Here is a 23,781-nt window from a genome sequence, read left to right on the forward strand (position 1 = left end):
AGCCACATAGCTCTATGTCGTCTAGAACTCATGCAAAGGGTCTTGGGAACAAGGAACCCTAGTGGCCTTACAGTCTCAGAAGGTCATTAGTGGCAAATCCTTGGTCTTTTCCAAAACCAGCAAGACAAATAAAATAGGAAGGGAAAACCAAGCAAAAGAAAATAATTCTTGATTTGTACCCTCAATTTGACCAAATATTTCCATCAGAGGTCTGAAAACTATTTTAAAACCCAAATATGGATAGGGAGAGGGCCGCCAGTAAAGTGCTGCTGTGCGTTCGTGAAGCCAGGCGCCCAATCACCAGCACCTATGTAAAAATCCCACAATGCCACATGCTTGTGATGTCAGTATGGGAGAGGCGGAGTCAGGAGCATCCCTGGGGTTTGCTGGCCAGTCAATCTAGCCAAATAAAATGCAAGTCGGCACAGGTACTGTACCTAAAGCATCAGTGGTCCCCTTGACGGTGAGAAGTGCTGAACTGAAGGGGTCACAGCACACCGGGCTTGTAAGAGGGTAGGGATTGGTTTGTGACCCAAGTCATTTCTGTGTGCATGTATGTGATGTGTGCTCAAGTGTTCACGTATGCCTTGTCTATAGCCAACACTCCACTAGGGTAACTTAAAAACAAAATAGGAATTTATTTACAATAGCAAAGATGTCAAAAATAACAGGAACAATATATAACAAATCCAAGAATTATTTTTATGAAAAAGGCAAACAATATATACATGAAACAAAAGATAAAAACAAAATTCATAGGGCAAACTTAACTTTGACCTCCTAAAAAGTTGTAAAATGCAGCAAAATGTCCTTTTAATATGAATTACCTTAGTAACTCTGGGCCAATTAAACACACACAAGAACACACAATTTTCAGTCCTTCTCTTTACTTATCAAGTCTTCCTGCGTTTGAGGAATGCAACATTGGGGGCTACGTAAGAGTAGGAGGTACAAGCTGTTCAGATGTGCACTGAAGGATGTACTTAGTGACTGACAGGACTCAAGACTTTTACAAAAACGGTAAAGCCAAAGTCTCTGGATTCTAACTTACTCTCACTGTGCCATCGCTAGCTGCTTTTGGTGAGCTTCCTGACTACTACACGAACCATCACCTGAGTAATCTTTAGGCTCCTCAAGTGCTCTAAGATCACTGTCACTGAAGTTGAGCAGGCAGCAGAATCACAGGCTGCCGGGGCTCATGCCTTGTCCCAGTTCCCTGAGGACTGGACTAAGAGGGCAGACTACCTTGCTGACAGGCATTATTCTGTCATGGATTCTCTTTAAGATGCTGACTGATCTTGCATTTCCTTACACAAACGTAAGATTTTTGCAGGAAATTAATACAGAGATCCCCAGCGACAATAGGGCAGCACATTTTAGCAGAATGGGTGAGATCAGGTTTTCTCAGACTCGTGACTGACTGACTTGACTGACGTCCACCACATTCTCATGGACATGTACCTCAAGTTTTGGCTACTTGTCATCTCAGCTCTCTTAGACCAACACTAGTTTCTGGATTACAGAATCTCATAGTTAAAATTGAAGTGCTGCACATCTCTCAGGATTCCTGACTTTCACTACCACAGTGACCATCCTCCAAGATTTGAGTCTACTAGAGGCATCTAACCTGGGCACAAATGGGGAACTTAAGGTAGGACCTCAGACTAAATGTGTTATGAATTGATAATAAAACAAATCTTAAGTGCTTTCAAAACCCACTTTATGGATGGGCAATTTATAACAGGAATCAGATGCTAATAAAACGAACCATTTACAGAGATAAAGGAAAAAATGAATTTCAAGGACATGCTCATCAAAGGACTCACCAATCACCTCTTAACTTCTCAATGTTACTTGCAAATTCACAGGACTGAAATATCAGTATTTGCATCCAAGTCACAAAATTCAAAGCAACCAAGCACTTTGCATTCCACTGCTGCATAAAAGGAATTAAGAAATAGGGGATGAAAATAATCCACTGCTTTTGATGTTTATTAGGTTTACAAAAACTGTACATTTTCTTTCTTAAGAAAAAGCTTTAACTTAGTACTGGTATCAAATAGACTGAACATTCGGTAACAGGAAAATATTCTGATTTTTATTTTTGCACGTTATTCTCAAGTACACAATTACAATAATGTCACACATCCCCTATATGATTTTCTTTTTATGTATTTTACTTTTTTTACAAAGTATACAGAGGGAGGGACATACAATATTTAATAGGATATTTCTACAGAACAATAACTTATATTATGTCCTTGTAAAAATCTGTACCTCTTTAAAACATTTAACTGAAACATCCTTTTTTAGCTTTGCTAATCAAAATTGTTTTAAGAATTAAAACTAGGTTGTAACTAATGTCAGTACATAACAGTGACTACTTCATTTTCTTTTTATACAGACACATTTTCTATTCACTTGACCAAACCCTTAAATACCTTTTAAAGGCTTCAATATTGTGCTTTAAAAAGAAAAGAACTGCGTGTGGTTCCAGATTATGTAAAGAGAAATATAAAGTATGTAAAGTGTTGTGTTCCTTATTTTTCAGTTTATTTAAAAAAATATATGTTAAATAGTCCAATCATTTGTTCTGTACTGATTGTAGATGATTTTTAAATTTCATAAATTTCAATGTTAGGTGTTTTACGTTACTTCTGGGGAAAATAATAAAGTAGATTTTAAAAGTTCTCACAAGAAAAGGACAGCTTTCAAGAATAACAGGGCAATAAAACAAATCATAGTTATGATGTATTTTTTAAAGCACATTGCAGAGGCTACAAAGGCAAAATGATTCCCTTATCAGATGGAAAGTCTAGGGAATCCATGCCTTGGCATTGACTGGCATTGAGAATGGAGTTCATACCAGCCGTAAGAATTTGATTTAGAACTAGACTAAATCAATCTAGCACTTCAGAGGTTTGCCAAACACCAAATACTCAAGACATCTAACCCCAAAAATATAACTTTTGAATACAAATCTTGATGACAGAGAGAAGGATGGAAGGTAAAAACTAACGGCACGAAAGGGATGGAGCACCATAATGAGGCAGCAAGGCAGCTATCGAGTGGGAAGAAACGTCTAAGTTTCCCGTGATGTGCCAGACCCGTGTGCCAACAGCCAATTCCAGGGACTCTAGAAACTGTTTTCCAAAAAGACATCTTAACAAAACTCTTAATGTCCAACTTATCTTTACAAATTTCATCAGCGATCAGACCTGTATGTTACAAATTGCCAGCTCTCAAAAGCAAAACTGTGAAAGACTTAGTGAGGATCCGAGTGAGGCCTCAGACTGTTCACGCACTTGGACTACACCTCTATCATGTAATCCAAGACAAGCGAGTGTTAAGTTTTTCAAGTTAACTAAGAACTAACAGAGCAGGCTCAATTAGCCAAGTCTAAGTCCTTACTAGCACCCGTTCTCTGGTCCATGGAGCCATCACTCCCTTTCTGTCTCCCTCGCTTGGTCAGACAAGAGCTCTCTCTCCGGCTTATCAGAGAGAACTGGGGGATTCATGTCTGGATACCCATTAGCTTTTCAGAAAAATATAAAGGCATGGAGTTGAAACTGTATGAAAACATTGTATCTATAAACATCTTAACCTCTATTTTTCAATTATTTTTCAATTACCAAAGATATTTAAAAGAAAATACCTTTACTCTTTAAAAATACTAGTGTCCTTATTTTCCTTCTAATTCTTCACCTGAGTAGTCTCTCTGAAGAGCAAGACTTACAAAATGCTCTCTCGTGCATCCCTGGATCTTTCACGTTTCTGTAAATTTAATACTTTTCATTATAGATTTTAAAGAACTACTACTGGGGGTTGTGTGTATAAGTATGTAAAATAAGCAATACACACAGATACATGTTACATATATATGTGTATATATAGATAGATATATATAATTCAGGGTACATTTACATATATAAAGTTGCAAAAGATCCTATGAGCCACAAGTTACCCCTAGGAGATTCCAAAATGCAGTCTTCAGTTAAATTTCATTTGGAGCACACAACCATTCCAAGACAAAGCAGCACAGATAAAATAATCAAAATACAACAAGATCAAGCAAAAATTTCCAACAAGGTTTTCTAAAAGTTTACTACACTGACAAAAGATGTAAAGAATCTAAAGAAAAAAAAGTATATTTTCTCCACTAAAAAGAAAAAAAAATCAGAAAGAAAAGTAAACACAAACCCAGCCACTGCTCTTTTACGCAGCGATGCTGGGGACACAAAAGTTCATATGAAAACTTTCATTGTCATACAGTCTACAATACTAAACAAGACAAGTAAATGACTTCCATGTTACTATCATGAGACCTCACCATACAAAAATCTCCCATTCCATTAAATGTCTCTGACGATTTAATTGTGAGAAATTTGTGAGACAAAAAGTCCACATGAATCCTTTCAGTTACCACTGCAGAGTTACCATGAGTTAACTGGTCTTACAAGAGTACCATCAAGGTAAGCAAGGTAAATATTTTAAAATAAATATAAAACTTCTAAGATAGAAAACTTCAGTATAGAATCAGGGATTACTTTAGTAAAAGCAACTAACTTGTTGCTGCTTTTTCCCATGTATTAAACAAACTGAATAGAATTCAGAACACACTATTGAACAAAACGTAAAAACGAAGTCAACTAGAAGCAATAATCCTATTTGTACACAGCATAAATCAATATACAGTATTGTAAGTGAACAAGACTGATTGGCTTTTAAATGAATTTTCTGTTTCAAGGCCAGTTTCTCTACAAACAGCTGTGAAGAGTACTGTTAGGGCAGGCCAACTTCTTTATGATGTCGCATTATGTGCTGGTTCTTTTCCGAGGGTCTTCGGAATCCTTTCTTGCAGTACTCACAGCGGTGAGGATAGTCTTTCGTATGAATGGAGATAACGTGCCGCTTAAAGCCTGACGCATCTGTAGTGCTATATTCACAGTACTCACACTGATATACCTTCCGCCACTGTAGGTCTTCATATGCTTTTTAAGCTCACTTTTGTTGCCGAAATCCTTTCTACATCTCTTACACCTAAATGGAAGGTCCTTTGTATGAACCGAGAGAATATGGCGACTTAGTACAAACGGATCTGCAATCTTAAAGTCACAATGTCTACACTGGTGCATTTTTTTACCCTTGTGGGCAGCCACATGTTTCTTGAGTTCTGAAGGCCTGTGAAAGCCTTTATCGCACATGTCACACTTATGAGGATAGTCCTTAGTATGAACTGAAATGATGTGTCGCTTCAAATCACTTGAGTTTGAACTCTTGTGGTCACAATGCAAACACTGGTGAGTTTTGCTCTCTTGATGGATAAGAGCATGTTGTTGCACCTCTTTGGTATCTGAGAAAGTCAGAAGACAAATGTCACACTTGAATGGCATCTCTTTACTATGCTTAGTTTTTACATGTGTTTTCAAGTTAGAAGAATCTGCGGACCTGTATTCGCAGTACTGGCATTCATAGGGCTTTTCTCCAGTATGGATTCGCATGTGCTTTTTGAGCTCTGATGGATGACGGAAACCTTTGCCACACTCTACACAAATATGAGGAAAATTCTTGCTGTGGACTGCCAAAAGGTGGCGATTCAATAGGCCTTGTTCAGCTGTTTCATATTCACAGAACTTACACTTGTGCATCTTGTTGGCTCCTTTTTCCTTATGCACCATTTTATGAGTAAACAAAGCCCCAGCATGAGAGAAATGCTTTCCACACTCATCGCATTCTATGGCTTTCTCTGCCTTGCTGGTTAGCTTGTGGCTCTCCAGGTGATTGTGTAAACTTATCTTCTTGTTGGTAGTGTAATCACAGTCAGTACAGCGGTACTTTTTCTTGGCAAGGTGTTCAGGATGGTTTTTCATGTGTCTTTTTAAGAAACCTCTCGATTTAAACTTCTTGCCACAAATCATGCAAGGGTAGACAGTCAGAGGATGTCCATCTGGGCCAATAATTATTGCTAAGAAAGGAAAGGAGCATAAGTGATCAGAACATGCTGACTTACTGTCTTCAAAAGTCTGAATGCGTGCATGCTCTGAACACTACCGTCAAGGGCTTATTTGCCTACATGCTATACATTCTTTTCTCATTTTCAATCTAAGATACACAACAACCTGGCCCTAAGAACTTGGACTACACAACTAGCCTTTGCCGCTTTAACAAAATTAATAAATATGTAATTTCTATTGAAAAGTGAGTAAGCCGTAATTTAGAAACCTGTGGGAATTATTCATATAAAGTTTTTTAGTTATAATTCCTGCTTTATTAGAAAACATTAATCTATGTCAACTTAATAATAAAAGTTAAATATACCAATAAGTCTTAATATGCAAACTGGTATATAAGAAGTAAGCAACATCATACAAACTCACATACTTATGTTGCTATATCAATTAGGCCCATTCTATATTGAAATAATCATTATTTTTTCAAAACTGAACTGCCAACATGGATGAAAGGACTCCTTTTCATTTTCATATAATTCAAGTTTTGTACATTTTTCATCCTTGTTTGATCCATTCCCGCTCCTTTTTAGTCAATAAAATCATTCATGAATATCACTGAATTCTGAAATTCAATACACAAAAGCAACATATGGTCTAGCCACTAAAATGCCATCGCGATCCCCCTGTGGATGCACACTAGCACTTCCTGAGAGCTTGCGGAGCGAGCACGCTGCACCGTGAACGCGCGCCCTCACCTGTTTGGTACTGCCTGGAATCAGGTCTTCTCCTTTTCTTTGGTTTTTGTTTAGCCAGTCTGCCGAGGCCAGCAGACTCATCTATGTGCAAGAGGGCACTTGCAGTGCCATTCCGGTTTTCAATTCCATCAGAATTATTACCTAACAATGTGTATTAAAAAAAACAAAATCATACAGTATTATAAATTATAAAGAATTAGGAATTGTTTATTAACTACAACAATGAAAAACCATGATACTCATGAATGACAGATATACCCCACTCTAGAGTTTTATGAGCACACTCATTATAGTAAGACCACTGAAAATGCCTACCTTCCAAAATTAAAACATGTGTCAGAATTTTCCCCCAAGGGTCCCAGGCTATGTCCTAAAATTTTAAAGCCATGGACCTGATACAGTTAAGCTGAAACATTCCAGCTTGGAAGCCTGTATACTTCATATGGTATATTCTTTCTATATCATGTAGACAGGAGGAAATGCCTGTTTAAAGTCAGGACAAAAAACAGGCTTTATAATCCTCCCCTACTGTTGTTTCAATCAAATAATCCTTATACAATAGTATTAACATTTTAGATTTCTAAAAACTAAAACCACAAAAGCTATTTTTCAATCACAAATTTATGTCCAAAGAGCGGCTCTATGACTTACCGTAAGCAGCTGCCCACGCAATCGGCATGAAGGTTTTCATTTCGTTGTCCTCCACTTGCTGTTCATGCACTGCGGCTGCGGCTGCGGCTGCAGCATCCTCCTCTCCAACGATCACTTCCATATAAACTTCATCGGCAATTTCAGCAACATCTAAGTAGAAAATTGTATGAACTTTTCTGATCAGGTTCTCAGAGCTCATAGGAAAGATACTTTTATTTGAATTCAGCTAATATGCAAATGGGAAGAAATCTAAACATCACCTGGAATACAGCTTTTGTAAAATAAATACCCAAACGCTTGCTCAATGATTTTTTTCTTGGTTTTCACCATAATTTAGTTTTAAAGTAGTAAACATTGTAAACATACGCGTCAATGCCTCCCTGAGAACATGACAGCGTAATAATTTCTAAAGTGACGTACTTATTTCCTTCAAATACTGACCATTACAGAGAGTAAACACTTAAAAACACATTTTCTCCCCAGAAAGACCATCTACTTACTCAATTCTTCCTCTTCTTGCTGAGCGTCGTTAACAGCCATATAAACCATCTTTTCTCTGGGAACACGCATACTGTTGTTTGGATCAAGCAGTTCAACCCCATGCTCGTTCTCAGGCTCGCTTTCCACAATGTCTACAGTTCCACCTATCAAGGAAAACAGCAGCTCTAAGAATTTATTTTAAAATTTCATTTCCATGTCTTCCTTTTTCAAACACATTTCTCTGATACTATACTAAACTTATTTATCTTCAGAAAAGACTTCGTATTTTCTCAGTCTAAATAACCCAAAAATAATTAGACTGAAGCACTGCTCAGCACTGCTCACCTAAGTCATCTTCTCCAGGATCAGCTTTAAAAATGTACACCTTGATGACTTCAGGGCAAGTGCCATCCACTTTACAAGGATCAATTTCTGTTTCGTTGTCCATAGTCAGTCCAGATGAACCATCATGTTCTATTTTACCAGCATCATCCACTAAGCAAGCAGAAAATACATCTCAAGTAATAATAGAAAATGCTTAAACAGAAAGTTACTGTTTGAGTTCTGCTAACAAACATTCTCTTTCACTTGAGTTACATAAAATTGGATGATTTTAATCTAGACAAGTAGAAGGTTCAATAAAATGCCTTTCTAAAGACTTTTAAAACTGAGATCAGATATTAAAAAAAGTATTACAGAAAAAAAATGCCTGGGAGCCTAAAAACTGTAAGTAAAAGGATGTATTTAGCCTTTGCTAAACACATCTTTTAATATTTAAGATGAAAACCTTTAAATAATATTCTAGTAGTAAAATGAAAAAGCATGGTCTTCATATGAATATTTCATAAACTCTACTTTATGGCTACTATTCTTAAATATTATTTGATGTTATCTATTTTCATCAGAATAATATGTTTAAAAATAAAGTAATCATGACTGGCAGAAAGGCTGGAGAATGGAAATTCTAATTCAATCTACTTAAAACTTATAAAATGCTGGGCTCAATGGCATATGCCTTTAACCCTAGCATTCAGGAGTCAAAGGCAGGCAGATCTCTATGAGTTCCAAGGCCAACTTGGTCTGCACAGGGAAACCTTGTCCCCCAAAAGAAAACAAAAACAACAAACAAAAAACAAAACAAAAACCTAAACAAGCAAAAACCTTGTAACACATCTTTTATGTTAAGTAACACATATATACAACTTTAACTTATGACTTTAAGTCAAAGTCCTTGGTGGTAAATACTACAATATATAAATTCAAACACACTCTGATATACCTATCTGCCCTCTTGAAAGACAAAATAAGAGGGGCCATAAGAAAAAGAAGAGAAACAAAACAAAAGAAGGTAAAAGATAGGAAAGTCTTAAACAGCAAACTACACTTTTAAAGGCTTTACAGAAGTCACCAAAGAAATCAGTGTTATGTATGATTTGGAAAATAAAACACAAGAAAAATGATGTCAAACAGACTCTAGATCTCAAAAAAAGACCAAAAATGTAATTGCCATTTTAAGTAGCCTTATATTTATTTAGGGGCATCTCTGGCAACACAGAAAGTGTGGTAAAGGTTAATAAAAACTCAGCACCTAGGACAACTTATCCTAAAAAGTTAGACTTATCAATGTTAAGTCATGACTTGGATGTGGTGGCACAAGCCTTTAATCCCAGTACTTGGGAGACAGAGACAGAGACTCTGTGAGTTCCAGGCCAACATGATCCAGAGCAAGTTCCAGGACAGCCAAGGGGCTGTACAGAGAAACCCTGTCTCACAAAAAAAAAAAAAAAAAAGAAAAAAAAAAGGAAGGAGAGAGGAGGGAGGGGAGGGAGAGGGGGGAGAGGAAGGAGAGGGAGGGGAGAGGGAGAGAGAGAGGAGAGAGAGAGAGAGAGGGAGAGGAAAGAGAGAGAGAGAGAGAGAGAGAGAGAAACAGTTCTTTCTGCTCTAAGCTCTGCTAGCACTAGTGGCCTAGTTGCCTTAAATGGTCCAAGGCCTAGAAAAAGAGACTTTTCTGGTACCAACAAGTCTTTTCCTTTCTCTTTTTAGTTCTCTTCCTGATGATCTCCCACATATATTTGTTTTCTTTCTGGCTGGACATTTATGTTTTACTCAATTCATCAAATGGGGAATTGTAATTGTATATTATTAAGAACTTAGGATAGGTATTGGGAAATACTAATACGACAGAGTAAGACTGCACTCCAGTGGGAGAGCAGACAAGTAGTCAAACGACTATTTTAACTGGAGCAATAATAAAAGTAACTACTGTTTACTGACTAAGTACTACTTACAACAACCTTGTGAAGCAGATAAAGTACTGTTGACATTTTACAACAGAGCAAATAAAGTCCAGAAAGGTTGTAGTTACACAGAATTTAAATCTCAAACCACATGAGTCATGGTCTGTGTCTGTTAACTTTTGGTCTCTAGAGTTTGAGATGGATACGGGCAAAAGAATTACATTATATCAAAAACTAGTGAATGGTGTAACTACCTAAAGACGGCTTTCACCAGAAATGAGATTTACATATTTATGACTCTTTGGGCAAGGCTAAATGGCGCTGGTTCTGATCACTTGTAACACTTTAAATTCAGGATCATCTTTTAGTTGTTTACAACCAATATTAATTAAAGCAAGACACGGCTCATGACTGTGGTGCCATAAAGTCCTGTCATGTTCTCAAAACCTGCATTTACCTAAACAAAGTTCTTATAAACAGACACACACAACAAAACAGCAAAAACAAAAAATTTAAAAAAGGCAATATACTGACAACTTTGTCAACCTGATTTCTGACTTACCTAGAATTAAAGACCAATTTAAAAAAAAATACTTTAAAATGATCTCTTTAACAAAACCAAACACAAAGGCCTGGCATGTTGGCACATGCTTTTACTGAGTCCCAGTACTCAGGAAGCAGAGGCAGAGGCAAGTGCCAGCCTGGTCTACAAAGCTAGATCCAGGACAGCCAAGGCTACACAAAGAAAAACTACCTTTAAAAGAAAATCAAAGACAGCCAGAGTTATATGTGAGATTCTGTCTCAAAAATGACTAAAATACATGTTTACGTGTATCCTTTTTGTTGATAATTATTTTGCTTTTCCTTGTGTCATTTAAAGTAACTGAAAATGAAGGTACCTTACAGAGAAAAGGCAAACCACCTGTTAACTCACACTATAGGAGGAAACAGGCACTAAGCTCTCTGATGCAACCTTTACTAAGAAGTTCATATAGAACATGAAAGAGGATCAGCATCCAAAATGATAGTGCTTCCCTGTACACTAAGAGGTGCTATGTAGACAAAGGAAGGATATCTCACTCAGACTGGAAGAATGAGAAGGGCACTTCATTCAGGTAAAGGACAAACTATGAACACAGGTACAAAGACAAGAAATGGTAGGGAAGGACCGAGGGCAAAGGCATGGTGGGGAACACAACCAACTGCTAAACTGAAGTCAGATCACAAAGGGTATCCTGCACGTGGCAGACAGAGAGGCTCAGACTTGATCCTGGAAAGCTGGAAGTTTTTCAATCAGGTCAGACATCAAAATCTCTTGGGAAACTTGAGGGCAAAGATGAGTCTCTAGCCAAGCAACTCTATATAATCTAAATGTAGGGAACATGGGGCCTAGAAAGTGAAAAGGGGGGAGATTGATTTAGAAGGACCCTAAAGCCCTAATCCTGTCCAGAGGGGCGGGAGCATCTGCTGTTAAGTGATGAGGAATCTTTAAGCAATGAGAGCAGAGGCCTACTGCTATACCATCTTGCTGGCCTTGAAAACATGGATGGGCTAAACTCCATTAAGACACAAAGCAGGGAGAGCACTTATAAGTCTACTATAGTAGATGACGGACAAGGCCTTCAATAAAAACAACAAACGGTAGGAAGAAGGAAGAAGGCTAGGTTGGACACCAACTTGGGATACACAGGACTTGGGGATTTGTCTAGTACGCTACTTCAAGAAGAACAAAGGAACCAAGTCAGGGGTTTGATTATAAGTGGGTGAGAATGTAACAGAAAAGAAGAAAAGGGAGGACCTCTCTTTTATTTATTTGTTTGTTTAAGACAGGTTCTTACTCTGTAGTCCAGCCAGGTATGGAAATCTCGATATGGCCCAAGCTGGCCTTGAATTTGAGGCATTCCTCCTGCCTCATCCTCAAAATGTAGTACTGGCATTAAAAGTCCTGTGCTAGGCTATTAAGATGGCTCAGCAGGTAAAGGTGCTTGTCACCAAGCCTGATTTTGATCCCTGGAAGGAGAAAACCAACTCCTGCAAGTTGTCCTCATATTGTGGTACATGATATACACATGCACCCAGACCCAATCACACACAAAGAAATAGAATTTTAAAAAGTCAATAAAAACATGTGCCAACATACTCAACAATGAATAGTGTAATTCCTTTAAAGTAGTAGGAATTTAAATAGTCTTGCAGGGTGGTGGTGGACACCTTTAATCTCAGCACTTGGGAGGCAGAGGCAGATAGGTCTCTGAGTATGAGCCCAGCCTGGTCTACAGAGTGAGTCAGAGGACAACTTCGAGGAGCTACCGGAGAAACTCTTGTCTCAAAAGGAGGAAAAAGGAAAAAAAAACAAGCGGGGGGGGGGGGAGAGAGGATTTTAAATATTCTCACAATCTAGATAACTGAACCAATGGTCATTTTCAACTTTCAAACAGTGGGTAGCCCCAGAAATCTCACCAATCTGTGTAGAGGAGTCCAGAATACAGGGCACTTACTTTAAACAGTTCAAGATTGATGAAGTTGATCTAAACTTTGAGCAAAGTTTCAAAAACCAATACTAGGCAAGGCACTCAAAAAGCTGAAGCTACGTAATGCAAAACTGTCTCAAAAATGAAAATCAAAACAATAAAAAAATTGGCTGGGGAAACAGCCCAGTAGTTAAAAGTGATTGCAGCTCTTCCACGAGAGACAAGTTCGATTCCTAGCTACATCGGCTAGCTCACAACTGCCTGTAACTCTAGCTCCAGAGGATCCAACACTCTCTTCTATCCTCTGAGCACATAGGTAACATGCACTCAGACATACACACATTTTGAAAAGTTAAATAAAATCAATAAAAAAACAAGTAACAAAAAAATCCCACCTAATTTTAACTGGTACAAAAATGTCAGATGTCCTTCTGGTTCCAAAGAGCAAGGCTGGACTGGCTGTTTTGACATGTTAGTTTGTCTGTCAGGACCCTTATAAAACCTTCAATCATCTTAGAACATGCAAAATATTCACTTACAATTCAGAGTTTAAAAAATTTGTTTGCTTTCAGGAAAGATGGGAAGATGCATTTCAAATACACTGACTTCCCTGATAACGGCAATTTCTATTCTTATACAAAAGTAAAATTTACCTTCAGATTTTCACCTTGAGAACTCGCCCTACCTACTCAACCTGTGAAATTCTTCTGAATATAAAATATTCAGTTTTTTAAAGAACACTGATGATCCTGTTAAGAATTTCACTGTAATTCTAAAGCTACTATTAAAAATGAAATTTCTAAAAACAAAGAAAGCTTCAATGAAGTTGAGTCATCCTGTGTCTGATTTCTGCCTAAGTGTCTTCTTTACCAGTCATGAGAACTAGTACTTTAGAATAAGGCTTCTCCAAAATAGAAGTGCATAATTTTTTAAATTAACATTACTTCTAATAATAACTACCATTTGCACTGCATCTTGCTATTTCTTTCATGTTTCTATGAAGTTTTTTGCTTCATTTTCCAGAGAAAGAAACAAAGGCTCTGAGATGGTATATAACTGGTCAAGTCAGTTAGCTAGAGAAAGACTGAGGAAAGTGCAGGAACATGCCTGTCTTTCAAACTCAGGCCTTTATTTTCATTTCCTAGTAGTTACAGAAAAATGTTTAGTTTGTCTGAAACTCAGTATTTAAAAAAATGATCAATAATCCCAAGCCACCCAGGAATTCTCTCACTTTATTTTTTGTATTTTTTTTCTATTCTAAAAATTGAATCTAGCAAATCATCTTCCCATTTTGCCCAGCATTTGACCCAAAAACTGAAAAGAAATTTTGGTGAACAATCTCATTACTAATAACAAAACTCTAGCAAATATAAGCATGCTTTATACAGGTCCAAGGAAGCCTCAGTAAACCCATATGAAGATTGAAAACTAGGAAATGATCACTCGCAATGACAATGGATACTGTGGCATCTAAGGTCTGTAACCCATTAATTTATTGTGAATGCCTAATTTAGAATGCTTACACAACAATATTCCCCCTCCCTCCTTCTCAGAAAGAGAAAGAAAATGAATGTGTGTCTATTTCTTTATAGAGATGCAACTTAAGACCAATTCTACCCGTGAATTTCACCTATAAAAACAATTTTGAATAGAGGAAAAAAATATCTGAACAAGCTTTAAAGATGAACTTTTAAGGTGATTATAATAACAATGTTCTGTATACTTGAAAATCACTAAAGAAATAGATTTTTTTATCAAGACAAAGAAAATAACTATGAAGAGCAATGCAACTTTACTGTTCAATGCAATCCCCCGAAGTTCCTCTAGTCACTCACTACAAAACCTTTGCCATTCTTAAAGGTCTTAAGTCAATATAGATTTTATGTTACAATCCAGCTTTAATCTTTGCTATAAGATAGAAACCAAGAAAAAAAAACACTAACAATTCCCAAGACATTATAATGGTTTGGTTCCAAAAGTGGATTGTTGAGTTTATCTTTCTTTACTTTGAAGAGAAGAGATGATGATGAGAAGAGGGGACAAAAGTTCAAAATTGCCTGTACAATAGAAAACATAAAAGATACAACCAAAGCCACTATCTCTAAATCTAATTTTAATACAACCTAACTACCATTATAGCAATAGGACAGGAACATGAGCCTAGATACCTGTTTAAATTAAATGTACCTTTGCTTTCTTTGAACTTGTATCTTTTAACAAGAATAGAGTGAATATAATATTAAATATATTTAATATACATAACACATTAAAATATGCCAAAATAGACTAAAACAAGTTTATTTCTGCCTTTTTCAGAACCATCAATACTGACTTCAATCAGAATCCTAGGACCTAAAAGACAAGTAAATATAAATAACATTTTTTTAAAGTCTGGATTCTGCAATACTACACTTGGTATGTTGGTCTCAATCACTACTAAACTTATCTATTTTAAAATTTGTCTTCTAAAGATGTTCTTCTAGAAGAGCAATAAAGGTCAATCCTTACTCCTTAGTAAACCCTTAGAAGACTAGAAGGGTGAAAACCAGAAGGGCAGAAAGCAGAAGGAAGGCAGAGTGCTGTCTCCTTCACAATCTGGGAGAAAGCCCTATTTCCTCTAACCTTGGTGCTGGGTTGTCTAGTCTTGTTATAGAAAATCTGGCATTGGTATTTTAAAACAGCGTCTTGGGCTAAGATGGCTTAGTGGGCAAAGGCCACTATCAAGGCTAACACAATCCACGTTCTATGCTTGGAACCTGCACAATAGGAGTTGTTACAGGATATTTGAACCTGTTTCTTGTTAGGATGTGGCTCAGCCCTTAGCACACACCTTTAAATCCCTCTGTCAGACACACCCTTAATACACACTTTAATCCCAAACACTGAAGGTAAAGTTAGTTTATAGAAGGAAGCACCCATGTTTGAAAATGATGTTTAATTGTGAGACAGACAAACTGACAAATCAGAGAAAGATTTGACAGAATAGGATATGCCCCAGACTCAAGAAAAGAGAAAGGAAAGAGAAGCTATTTAAGAGAGAGATGGACAGTACAGGAAGGAATACAGTTCGGGGAATACAGTAGAGTTCATGGAGAATAGTTGAAATGAAGAGTAGAGCAGACCAGAGAGGAAGAGGGAGGCAGTTTTACTGGAGAGTTTTACAGAGACAGTCTGAAGAAAGAACAAGCTAGACACGGGTAAAAAATGGAACGAACCAGAGCATGAAGAGCCAGAAGATTAGAACATACTGCTAAAGTTAGTATGAGGCCAACTGGAGCCATTCAGGACAGGAGGCCCGACTGAATCAGCCAGCTTAGAAAGGAGTTTGAGCCACAACAGCTGAGTTGACCAACCAGCTAGAGCTCAGGAAGAGCTACAGAGGGTGAGTCTCAAAGACTGATAGCATTCTAGGCCTAGATAAGAATGTATGGAGGCCAGGAGCTTTCAGGACTAGGTTAGCCGACAGAAGCAGTAAGCCTCCCAGATGACAAATAAACCAGGCAAATAAAAGATACTCTTACGGGGTTGGGGATTTAGCTCAGTGGTAGAGCGCTTGTCTAGCAAGCGCAAGGCCCTGGGTTCGGTCCTCAGCTCAAAAGAAAAAAAAAATTGAGAAGATACTCTTACAAGAAAGAACAGACTTCCACAAGATGTCCTCTGACCTCTACACAGACGCCATGGCACGCGCGCATGCGCGCGCGCGCGCTCACAAATCCATAGTAACTTCATTACATACTTTAATACTTTTTCTGCAAGAACTCTCTGGAAACCACGAACCACTTCCATGAGATACTTCATATCTTTCTGTTACCTCACCCATTTCTCCTCTCTCGAAAATGTCAAATTTATATTTTCAACTGCCAAGAAAACAAGCAGGAAACTGTCTCCAACAAGGAAGCACCTCATATTTTTAGCAAATCCTAAATCATTCTTACTCACCAAACTTACTCCCTTTCTTGAATAATTATTATGACCCAATCTTCCAAGCTAGAAATCTTAGGGTTAAAAACCAGTTATCTTTGTATTATCTTTCTCCATCCACAAGTCCCACCTACCTCATCTGAGGCTAAATCTCGAGTTCAGCTCTCCTCGATCTTCTTTACTATCAAGGTCTTTGGGATATTTATTGTTTTGTTGAGAAAGGAGGTCTTCCTGGCCCTGGAACTCAATCTTCCTAAGTGCTGGGATTACAGAACTACACTACCACACCCCAACTTGAAGTACTCTTTCTTATACATGAACCACTTCAACTACTGTCTATCCCCAGCCTCTTGTTCATGTATTCTTAATCTCTACTGCTACAAGGATTATCTTACAAAATAAATTTAAAATTGAAATAAGCCACATCACATACTCCCTTGAAGACCAGCAAAAACTTAAACAGAAAACTACCTTGTATTGGTTAGAATATAAAAAAAATAATAATCTCATAACACAGGAGAACTTATTTAAACAAAACATTGAGGTAATATAATCAAACTTGTAAGTATGGATAATCTTTTTTAAATTTTTATTATTGTATGTATGTATGTGTATTTATGTGTAGGGAGCACACGTGTGGAAGACAGGAAAATTTTGGGAACTCAGTTCTCTCCTTCCACTGTGGGTTCCAGGGACTAAACTCAGTTCACTGTCAGGATTATACAGCAACACACGAATACTTTTGCCTGCTGAGCCATCTCACTGGTCCTAAATGTGTATACCTTGTAACCCAGTCATTCTATTTTTTGAAAATTCATTACAAGGAATAAAGCACAGAGATGTCAGCACATCTTAAGTTTCTAGGAAAGGCCAAGATAGAAACCACACATGAACAAACACAGGCACACAAAGAAACATAGCTACCTTTTTTATAATGCATGTGATGTACATAAGTGCATGTATGTGAGCACGTATGTGTCTGTGCCATGTGTGTGCGTGCAGATGGATATGCACATGCACGTGGAGACCCAAAGTTGGTATCAGGTATGTTCCTCTGATTGCTGTCTACTTTACTGAGGAGGGGTCTTGATGAACCTGGAGCTTATTCATTCCCACTACTCTACCTAGCCAGCTTGCCCCTAAGGAACCTGCTTCTTTGCCTCTTGTCTAAGATCACTGTTGGCCACTATGCTTGCCTGGATTTTACATGGTCCTGAGGCTCCAAACTCCATTCCCCACACTTAAATGGCAAACACTAATCCAATGAGCCATCCCTTTAACTGTCCCCAACCCTTTGTAAACCAGGTCTTACACTCACCCATATCCTTTTCCTTCATCTTGTAAAACTAAAATTCATCCTCGACAAAGGTGGGCTACTCTACTCTCCACAAGAATTCAGTCACAACTCTACATCACTCTGTCAGCTCCCTCCTACAGTAGATTATAAGCCTTTCCCCCTAGAAACAATGGCTTTCTGTACTTTATTTATTTAGGACTTATCAATAACTGGAGCACCTACCACAATGTAAACACATACAAGTCCTATAAATACTTGAGGAATGAAGGTTTCCTTTTTTCAAAGACCATTCGTTTCAAAAGTTCTATCATAACTTACTGAGATGGAATTTTATTTTGCAGCCTAGGCTTACTTCAAACATACAGAAGTCCTCTTTCCTCAGCCTGTTGAATGCTGAGACTACAGGTACACATGTACCACCACTCCAGGGTGAGAATATCTCAATAGCTTTAAAAAGATGGTTTACTATAAAATGCGGGTGGACTCCTTTATATGGCATACCAATTTCATGTATAAAAACCAGGCAAGTTTATAAATAATTTACCAGTCCTTATTTATGGGAGTTTAGTGCCTTAAGGAGTAAGAATATATACTGGGTTAGAACTCTAGTCTACCAAACCTAGAACTTGATAACTTGACATCTGAAAGTAGCACCAAGAAGACAGCTATTCTCCCAGATGCCAACTTAAAGCATTTGGAGGTATGTTCCCAAAACACCTTAGTTTGCTTCAGTGCTCTAATAAATCCATCATGCTTGAAATCATGTTGCAGTACTATGTTCTTTCCCATTCTGTTCCATAAACAATACGTTTCATACGAAGTACATTAAGTATTAATGTACACTCAAGAACATAAGTTCATACTTCAGGCTTTCTCTGACCATGCTTGTTTCCTGTACCTATAAGCATACAAGAATATGAGTGGTTTGGTCATGTTTTGTCTGAGACAGGGTCTCACTATGTGTAGCTTTAGCTGTCCTGGAACTCACTATATAAGCCGGGCTGGCCTCAAACTCAAAGATCTGCCTGCCTCTGCTTCCCAAGTGATGGATTAAAGGTGTGTACCACCACACCTAGACAATGTATCTTTATACACTTTGTGTGATGGACATTTTAGTTAAGAAAGTTTCACCCCTGGAGTAAGATAGATAAAGAGCCTTCAGAAGTACCTGTGAGAAACACTCTACCCCAGACTTACAAGAGATCATAAGGTAGTCCTCACAGTTGGCTTTGTCTTCATCCTGCTGGTTCACAGGGACCCCGTTGGCATCTATGACTGCTTCAGAGGCACAGTCTGCTACCAGCACTTCTTCCGAAACGACATCAGCGGTCAGAGGATCTGTGACGATTTCTGCTTCTACTACACTATCATGAACCACATGTTCAACGTGACTAACGTCAGACACATGTATAGATTCACTTGTCAAGACATGTTCAGGCATAGATATTGAGGCTGAAGTAATATCGGAAGCTAAAACATCATCTGGAACTGTGCAATGCGTTAAAGAAACTTCTTCAGTTACATCTGAATCCAGGACTTGTTCAGGGATGATGACTGTTTCGGACACATCTGCTTCGTCCATGATATCTGTACATTGGACATCTTCTATAACAACATCCTCAATAACATCTTGGATTACAACTGAGTCTGGGTCATCGGGAACATAGTTATGAACGGTTATGTCTGAATCCACAACATCTGACACATAAACCGTTTCTTGTACTTCCACAACAATTTGATTTCCATCCATGTGTGTAGCACCAGCTCCTAAAAAATAAATGAACTCATAAATAAGTGTGGTAGTTTGAATAAGAATGGCCCCTATAAGCTCATATATTTGAATGTTTAGTCACCAGGAAGTGTTTGAACAGATTATAAGGATTAAGAGGTTGTAGACTTGTTGGAGGGTGTGTGTCACTAGGGGTGGTCTCTGAGGTTTCAAAAGCCCATGCCAAGTGCCAGGCCTAGTGTGCACTCATGTGTGCACATGTGTGTGTGTCTTTCTCTCTCCTGCCTAACCTTCTAGCCTGTAGATCAAAATGTAAAGGTCTCTGCCTACGGATCAGGATGTAGCTCTTGGTTCTACTTCCATACCTGCCACCATGATGAGAACAGACTGAACCCCTGTTCAGTCCCCAATTTAAATGCTTTCTCTTATAAGAGCTGCCTTGGTCATGATGTCTCTTCCCAGCAACAAAACAGTAGCTAAGACAGTAAGTAAACAAAATCATGAATTTGAGCACTAAATAAATATTCTAACCAGCAAAATTATCATTCAATTTCTCCCAAGATACTACAGTAGCTTCTCAGTTTTCTCTTAGATTCCCCTGAACCTATTTTTAAATAAAATTAGAAAGACACTTTTTAGGACACTCTTACATATCTATCCCAAATCAATAAATAAGGAAAAACTATAATAATACAGTTGAGACAAAGAAAAATTTTCTCGACAGTAAAGCTCTAGGCATGCTAAAACTCAGTTACTTAAGGCCTTGTTATAAAAAATAATGTACCTATAGGTGGCAGGCAGATGGGTCAGTTTTCTTTATTATATGTGTTTTTCATGCATTTTTCCTCCTTGTTCTACCTTCCTTCCTTGAACTTATTTTTTCTTATTTCTATCTTTCCCATGACTCCTTTTTTTTCCTCCTTCACTTCCTTCTTTTGCTCTGGTATCACAAACATTCTCTACCTAGGACTATAGAATTTTAGAATTTGACTTCTATTCTGGGACATAAAAAGACAAGGGCATAAACAAAAAGAAGGCTCAGAAAGTTTGGCCTGTCTCTGCAGGAAGATCGTGAACAGAAGCGACACTGCTGAGGAGCAGTGGGATAAAGGAAAGTGGCAACAGAAGGAACCTCCCCACTTCAGCAGAGCACTGGATTCTTTCTAGCTGCTTCCCTGCCCTCACGCCCCAAAGCAGCTCCTCACAGTACAAGAAACTCTACTTGAGTCCATCTTAGTTGAAAGAGTGATAGGAGATAAAAATCAATTGTTATGTAAAGAGATTAAATGATTTAACCAAGATCATCACTTACATAGTATATGGTGTGCAATTAATATTGCTAGCAACAAATGCTGCAAATGGAGCAAATTATACATCTTTATGAGAAATACAAAATAAAATAAAACAAATCCAGTATCTTGGCTGCCAGTCCAGAGAACAACAAAGAAAGTTTTACAAGTCTCAAAAAACAAAACAAAACAAACAAAAACAATCTCTTCAATAGATCAATGCTTCTGTTTGGTTTTCAGAACAAGTTAGATCCAAGTAGGTACCTAATTCAATCACTATATCCCTACTCAAACACTCTATAACAAAACAAAACAACAAGAAAAATCAACAAATAAAACTAGCCTGGCTGCAGAGGAGGCCCACACCTTTATTCCCAGCACTCAAGAGGCAGAGGCAGAGGCAGGTGGATCTGTGGCCAAAACTATCCTAGAACACAAAAAGAAACCCTGTCTCAAAAAACCAAAACCAACCAAATGAGCAAGAAATGTAATTCACAGATGAGGATTAGACAAAACTTAATAGTTTTATGACTTTGAGCAAGTCACTGAACTTGAGTTTCCATTGCCTCATCAGGGAAATGAGAATAGTATGTGCCCTGCATACGTCACAAGATTGTGACCATCAAATCAGAGTATATGGGAAATGTTCTGAAAAACGTAATGAGACATTTCATTATTATCATGACATAGAAACGGAGGCCCTGACAGATTTAGTGACTTGCAAAGAGTTTGCTTAAGTGTTAATCAGGACCACAATGAAACAGTCTTTCACTCTACCACTCAGGGCATTAGCTAGGTTTCCTTGTCATAAGTAAGAGCAAATACACACTTTATTTTCCTCAGTTTCTCTTCCAAAAACAATAATTATGTTTCATGTTCTAATAAAGAATTATAAACTATGTAGTTATCATTATCAAAAGGAAATCACCAAACTTGAATGATTATCCTATGAAAAATGATGTCCTCCCTTATTAAATATTTAACCTTCTGATCAACTTGTTATTTAATATACTACAACCTGATCATTGAGAAACCAATGAAAAATTAGTTAATTTTTTCTAATAAAGACAACTCAGCTGTACCCACTTTAATGTTATAAATTCCCCTTCTGTACCCTGGGTAGTGAAGCAAAACTGTCTTCCTGAAGGAAGAGTCTTTGAGGGAACCTATGAGAAGGCTGTGAAAGTGGGCCAGTGTCTGGATGTGGAAGAGCTTGGTTTGTACTTTACCGGTTGGGTGATAGAAAGCACGTAGATCATATAATCTACAGCTGTGGTATGTATTCTGACTAGTGGGCTGGATTAAATAAATTCAGGGTAAGGAATAAATGTCACTGTCAACTAAGAACAACACAAGAGACTATGTGACAGTGGCGTAGATGTAGTCAAGGAATATCAAAGGGACAAAGCACAGAATTCAGTGGATAACTGAGCAAGAAGATAGTAACTAAGGAAACACTAAGAGGCTGATATTACTGTTGTCCAAGAGAAAATGCTTGAGACCAGGCCAGGCTGGGAAAGTGGCACACACCTGCAGTCTTAGAACTCAGGAGGCTAAGGTAGAAGGATAAAGAATTCAAGGCTCAACCTGGATTTTAGAGACTGTCTCAAAAAACTAAAACAAAATGCTTGAGAACAGGGGTGCTTAGCATAGCAGAGTTTTCACCTTTTAAAACAGTCATACATACACAATGTATCATTGGTAGAGATCCAAGTAGAAATGTAAAATTTATTTCTTTCATACACGCTTTACATAAATAGCCCAGGGGTCATTTTCTACAATGCTTGTTCATATGCATGTACCTTTACTTCACCCATGACACGACTTGTGGTGTCATGGCAGTACTCTTAAGTTTGGGGTTTTGGAGCATTTGGGATTTTCAGATTAAGGATACTCAACTTATACTGACAAGAATATTAAAGCTCCTTATGAAAAGACCCAATTTTTAAGAAAGGGATGATAATGTGCTCATTTTTTTATTTGTAGATTCTGAAATCCAAACATAAGTAACAATGTGAGAGTTTAGCAATGAGCCATAACAACCTCCCAGTTTGGTAGATGAAAAGTACAGCAGCAATCCAAGTCACTTTACCTGTTGCATCAAAAAATGAGTTTGGTGCTTGTGGTTGTAATTCAAGTCCATTTTCTTCCATGGCCTTTAAATTCTCATCAGCCAGAACACCTAAATCAAGAGACACCAGTATTAATTTTGGTATCCTTTTTTGATGTCACGTTTTCATTTCTGAAGGACTCAAGTTATACAACAGATGAACATCTGACATAAACATATAAATCTAGAGAGTCACCTTTATCCAGGCTCATTATAAATTGAGACACATGCCAAGTACACACCTATAATCATGGTATTCAGGAGGCTAGGCAGGAGACTCACAAGTTCAAGACCAATATGGGCTACACAGAGGGTTCCAAATCAGTCTCAGCTATATGATAAGACCATGTCCAGTGAGGCCCTATCTTAAATAAATAAAATAAAAATAAATTCAGGGCTAGATAGTGATGGTACTTTAAACCTAGTGCTCTGCAGGCAGAGGTAGGCAGATTTCTGCATTCGAGGCCAGCCTGGTCTACAAAGTGAGTTCTAAGATAGTCAGGGCTAATTAAAGAAACCCTGTCTTGAAAAAATAATCAGTAATCTTTACTGAGTCACTGCTCCAGATCTAAATACACACATATTGGTAAATGTTCACATATACGGAAAACCACCATCCCAGAATTCAGGAGGATTCGTAAATATCCAAGGCCAAACTGGGCTACTTAACAGGATTTTATGTGTTTCCCTCCCCTTCCCCCAAAGCCTTTAGCACCACCTAGAACCAAGATAAAGAGTATTTTCAGAACCCTAGCACTATCATCTGACTAAGTGACATCATCCTCTCACAGGATTACTTAACTACTTTTTTGTTTTGTTGTTGTTGTTATTTATGTAGCTCTGGTTATCCTGGAACTCACTCTGTAGATCAGGCCAGCCTTAAACTCAGA

At 37.8% G+C, this 23,781-nt stretch overlaps 1 protein-coding gene across 1 annotated transcript in view; it reads right to left on the reverse strand.

Annotated features, from left to right (window-relative positions):
• Positions 1-614: 614 nt before the first annotated feature.
• Zfx (zinc finger protein X-linked) overlaps positions 615-23,781 on the reverse strand; it is a 43,321-nt gene continuing 20,154 nt past the window's right edge. The window contains 8 exon segments of the mRNA XM_032889567.1: positions 615-4,973; positions 4,976-5,965; positions 6,707-6,847; positions 7,358-7,507; positions 7,858-8,001; positions 8,183-8,332; positions 18,961-19,530; positions 22,874-22,963. Coding sequence (XP_032745458.1) covers positions 4,783-4,973; positions 4,976-5,965; positions 6,707-6,847; positions 7,358-7,507; positions 7,858-8,001; positions 8,183-8,332; positions 18,961-19,530; positions 22,874-22,934 — 2,397 coding nt within the window. The 5' untranslated portion in view covers positions 22,935-22,963 and the 3' untranslated portion in view covers positions 615-4,782.

The sequence above is a fragment of the Rattus rattus genome, chromosome X (genome assembly GCF_011064425.1).
Source record: "Rattus rattus isolate New Zealand chromosome X, Rrattus_CSIRO_v1, whole genome shotgun sequence".
In the NCBI taxonomy this organism is placed as follows: domain Eukaryota; kingdom Metazoa; phylum Chordata; class Mammalia; order Rodentia; family Muridae; genus Rattus; species Rattus rattus.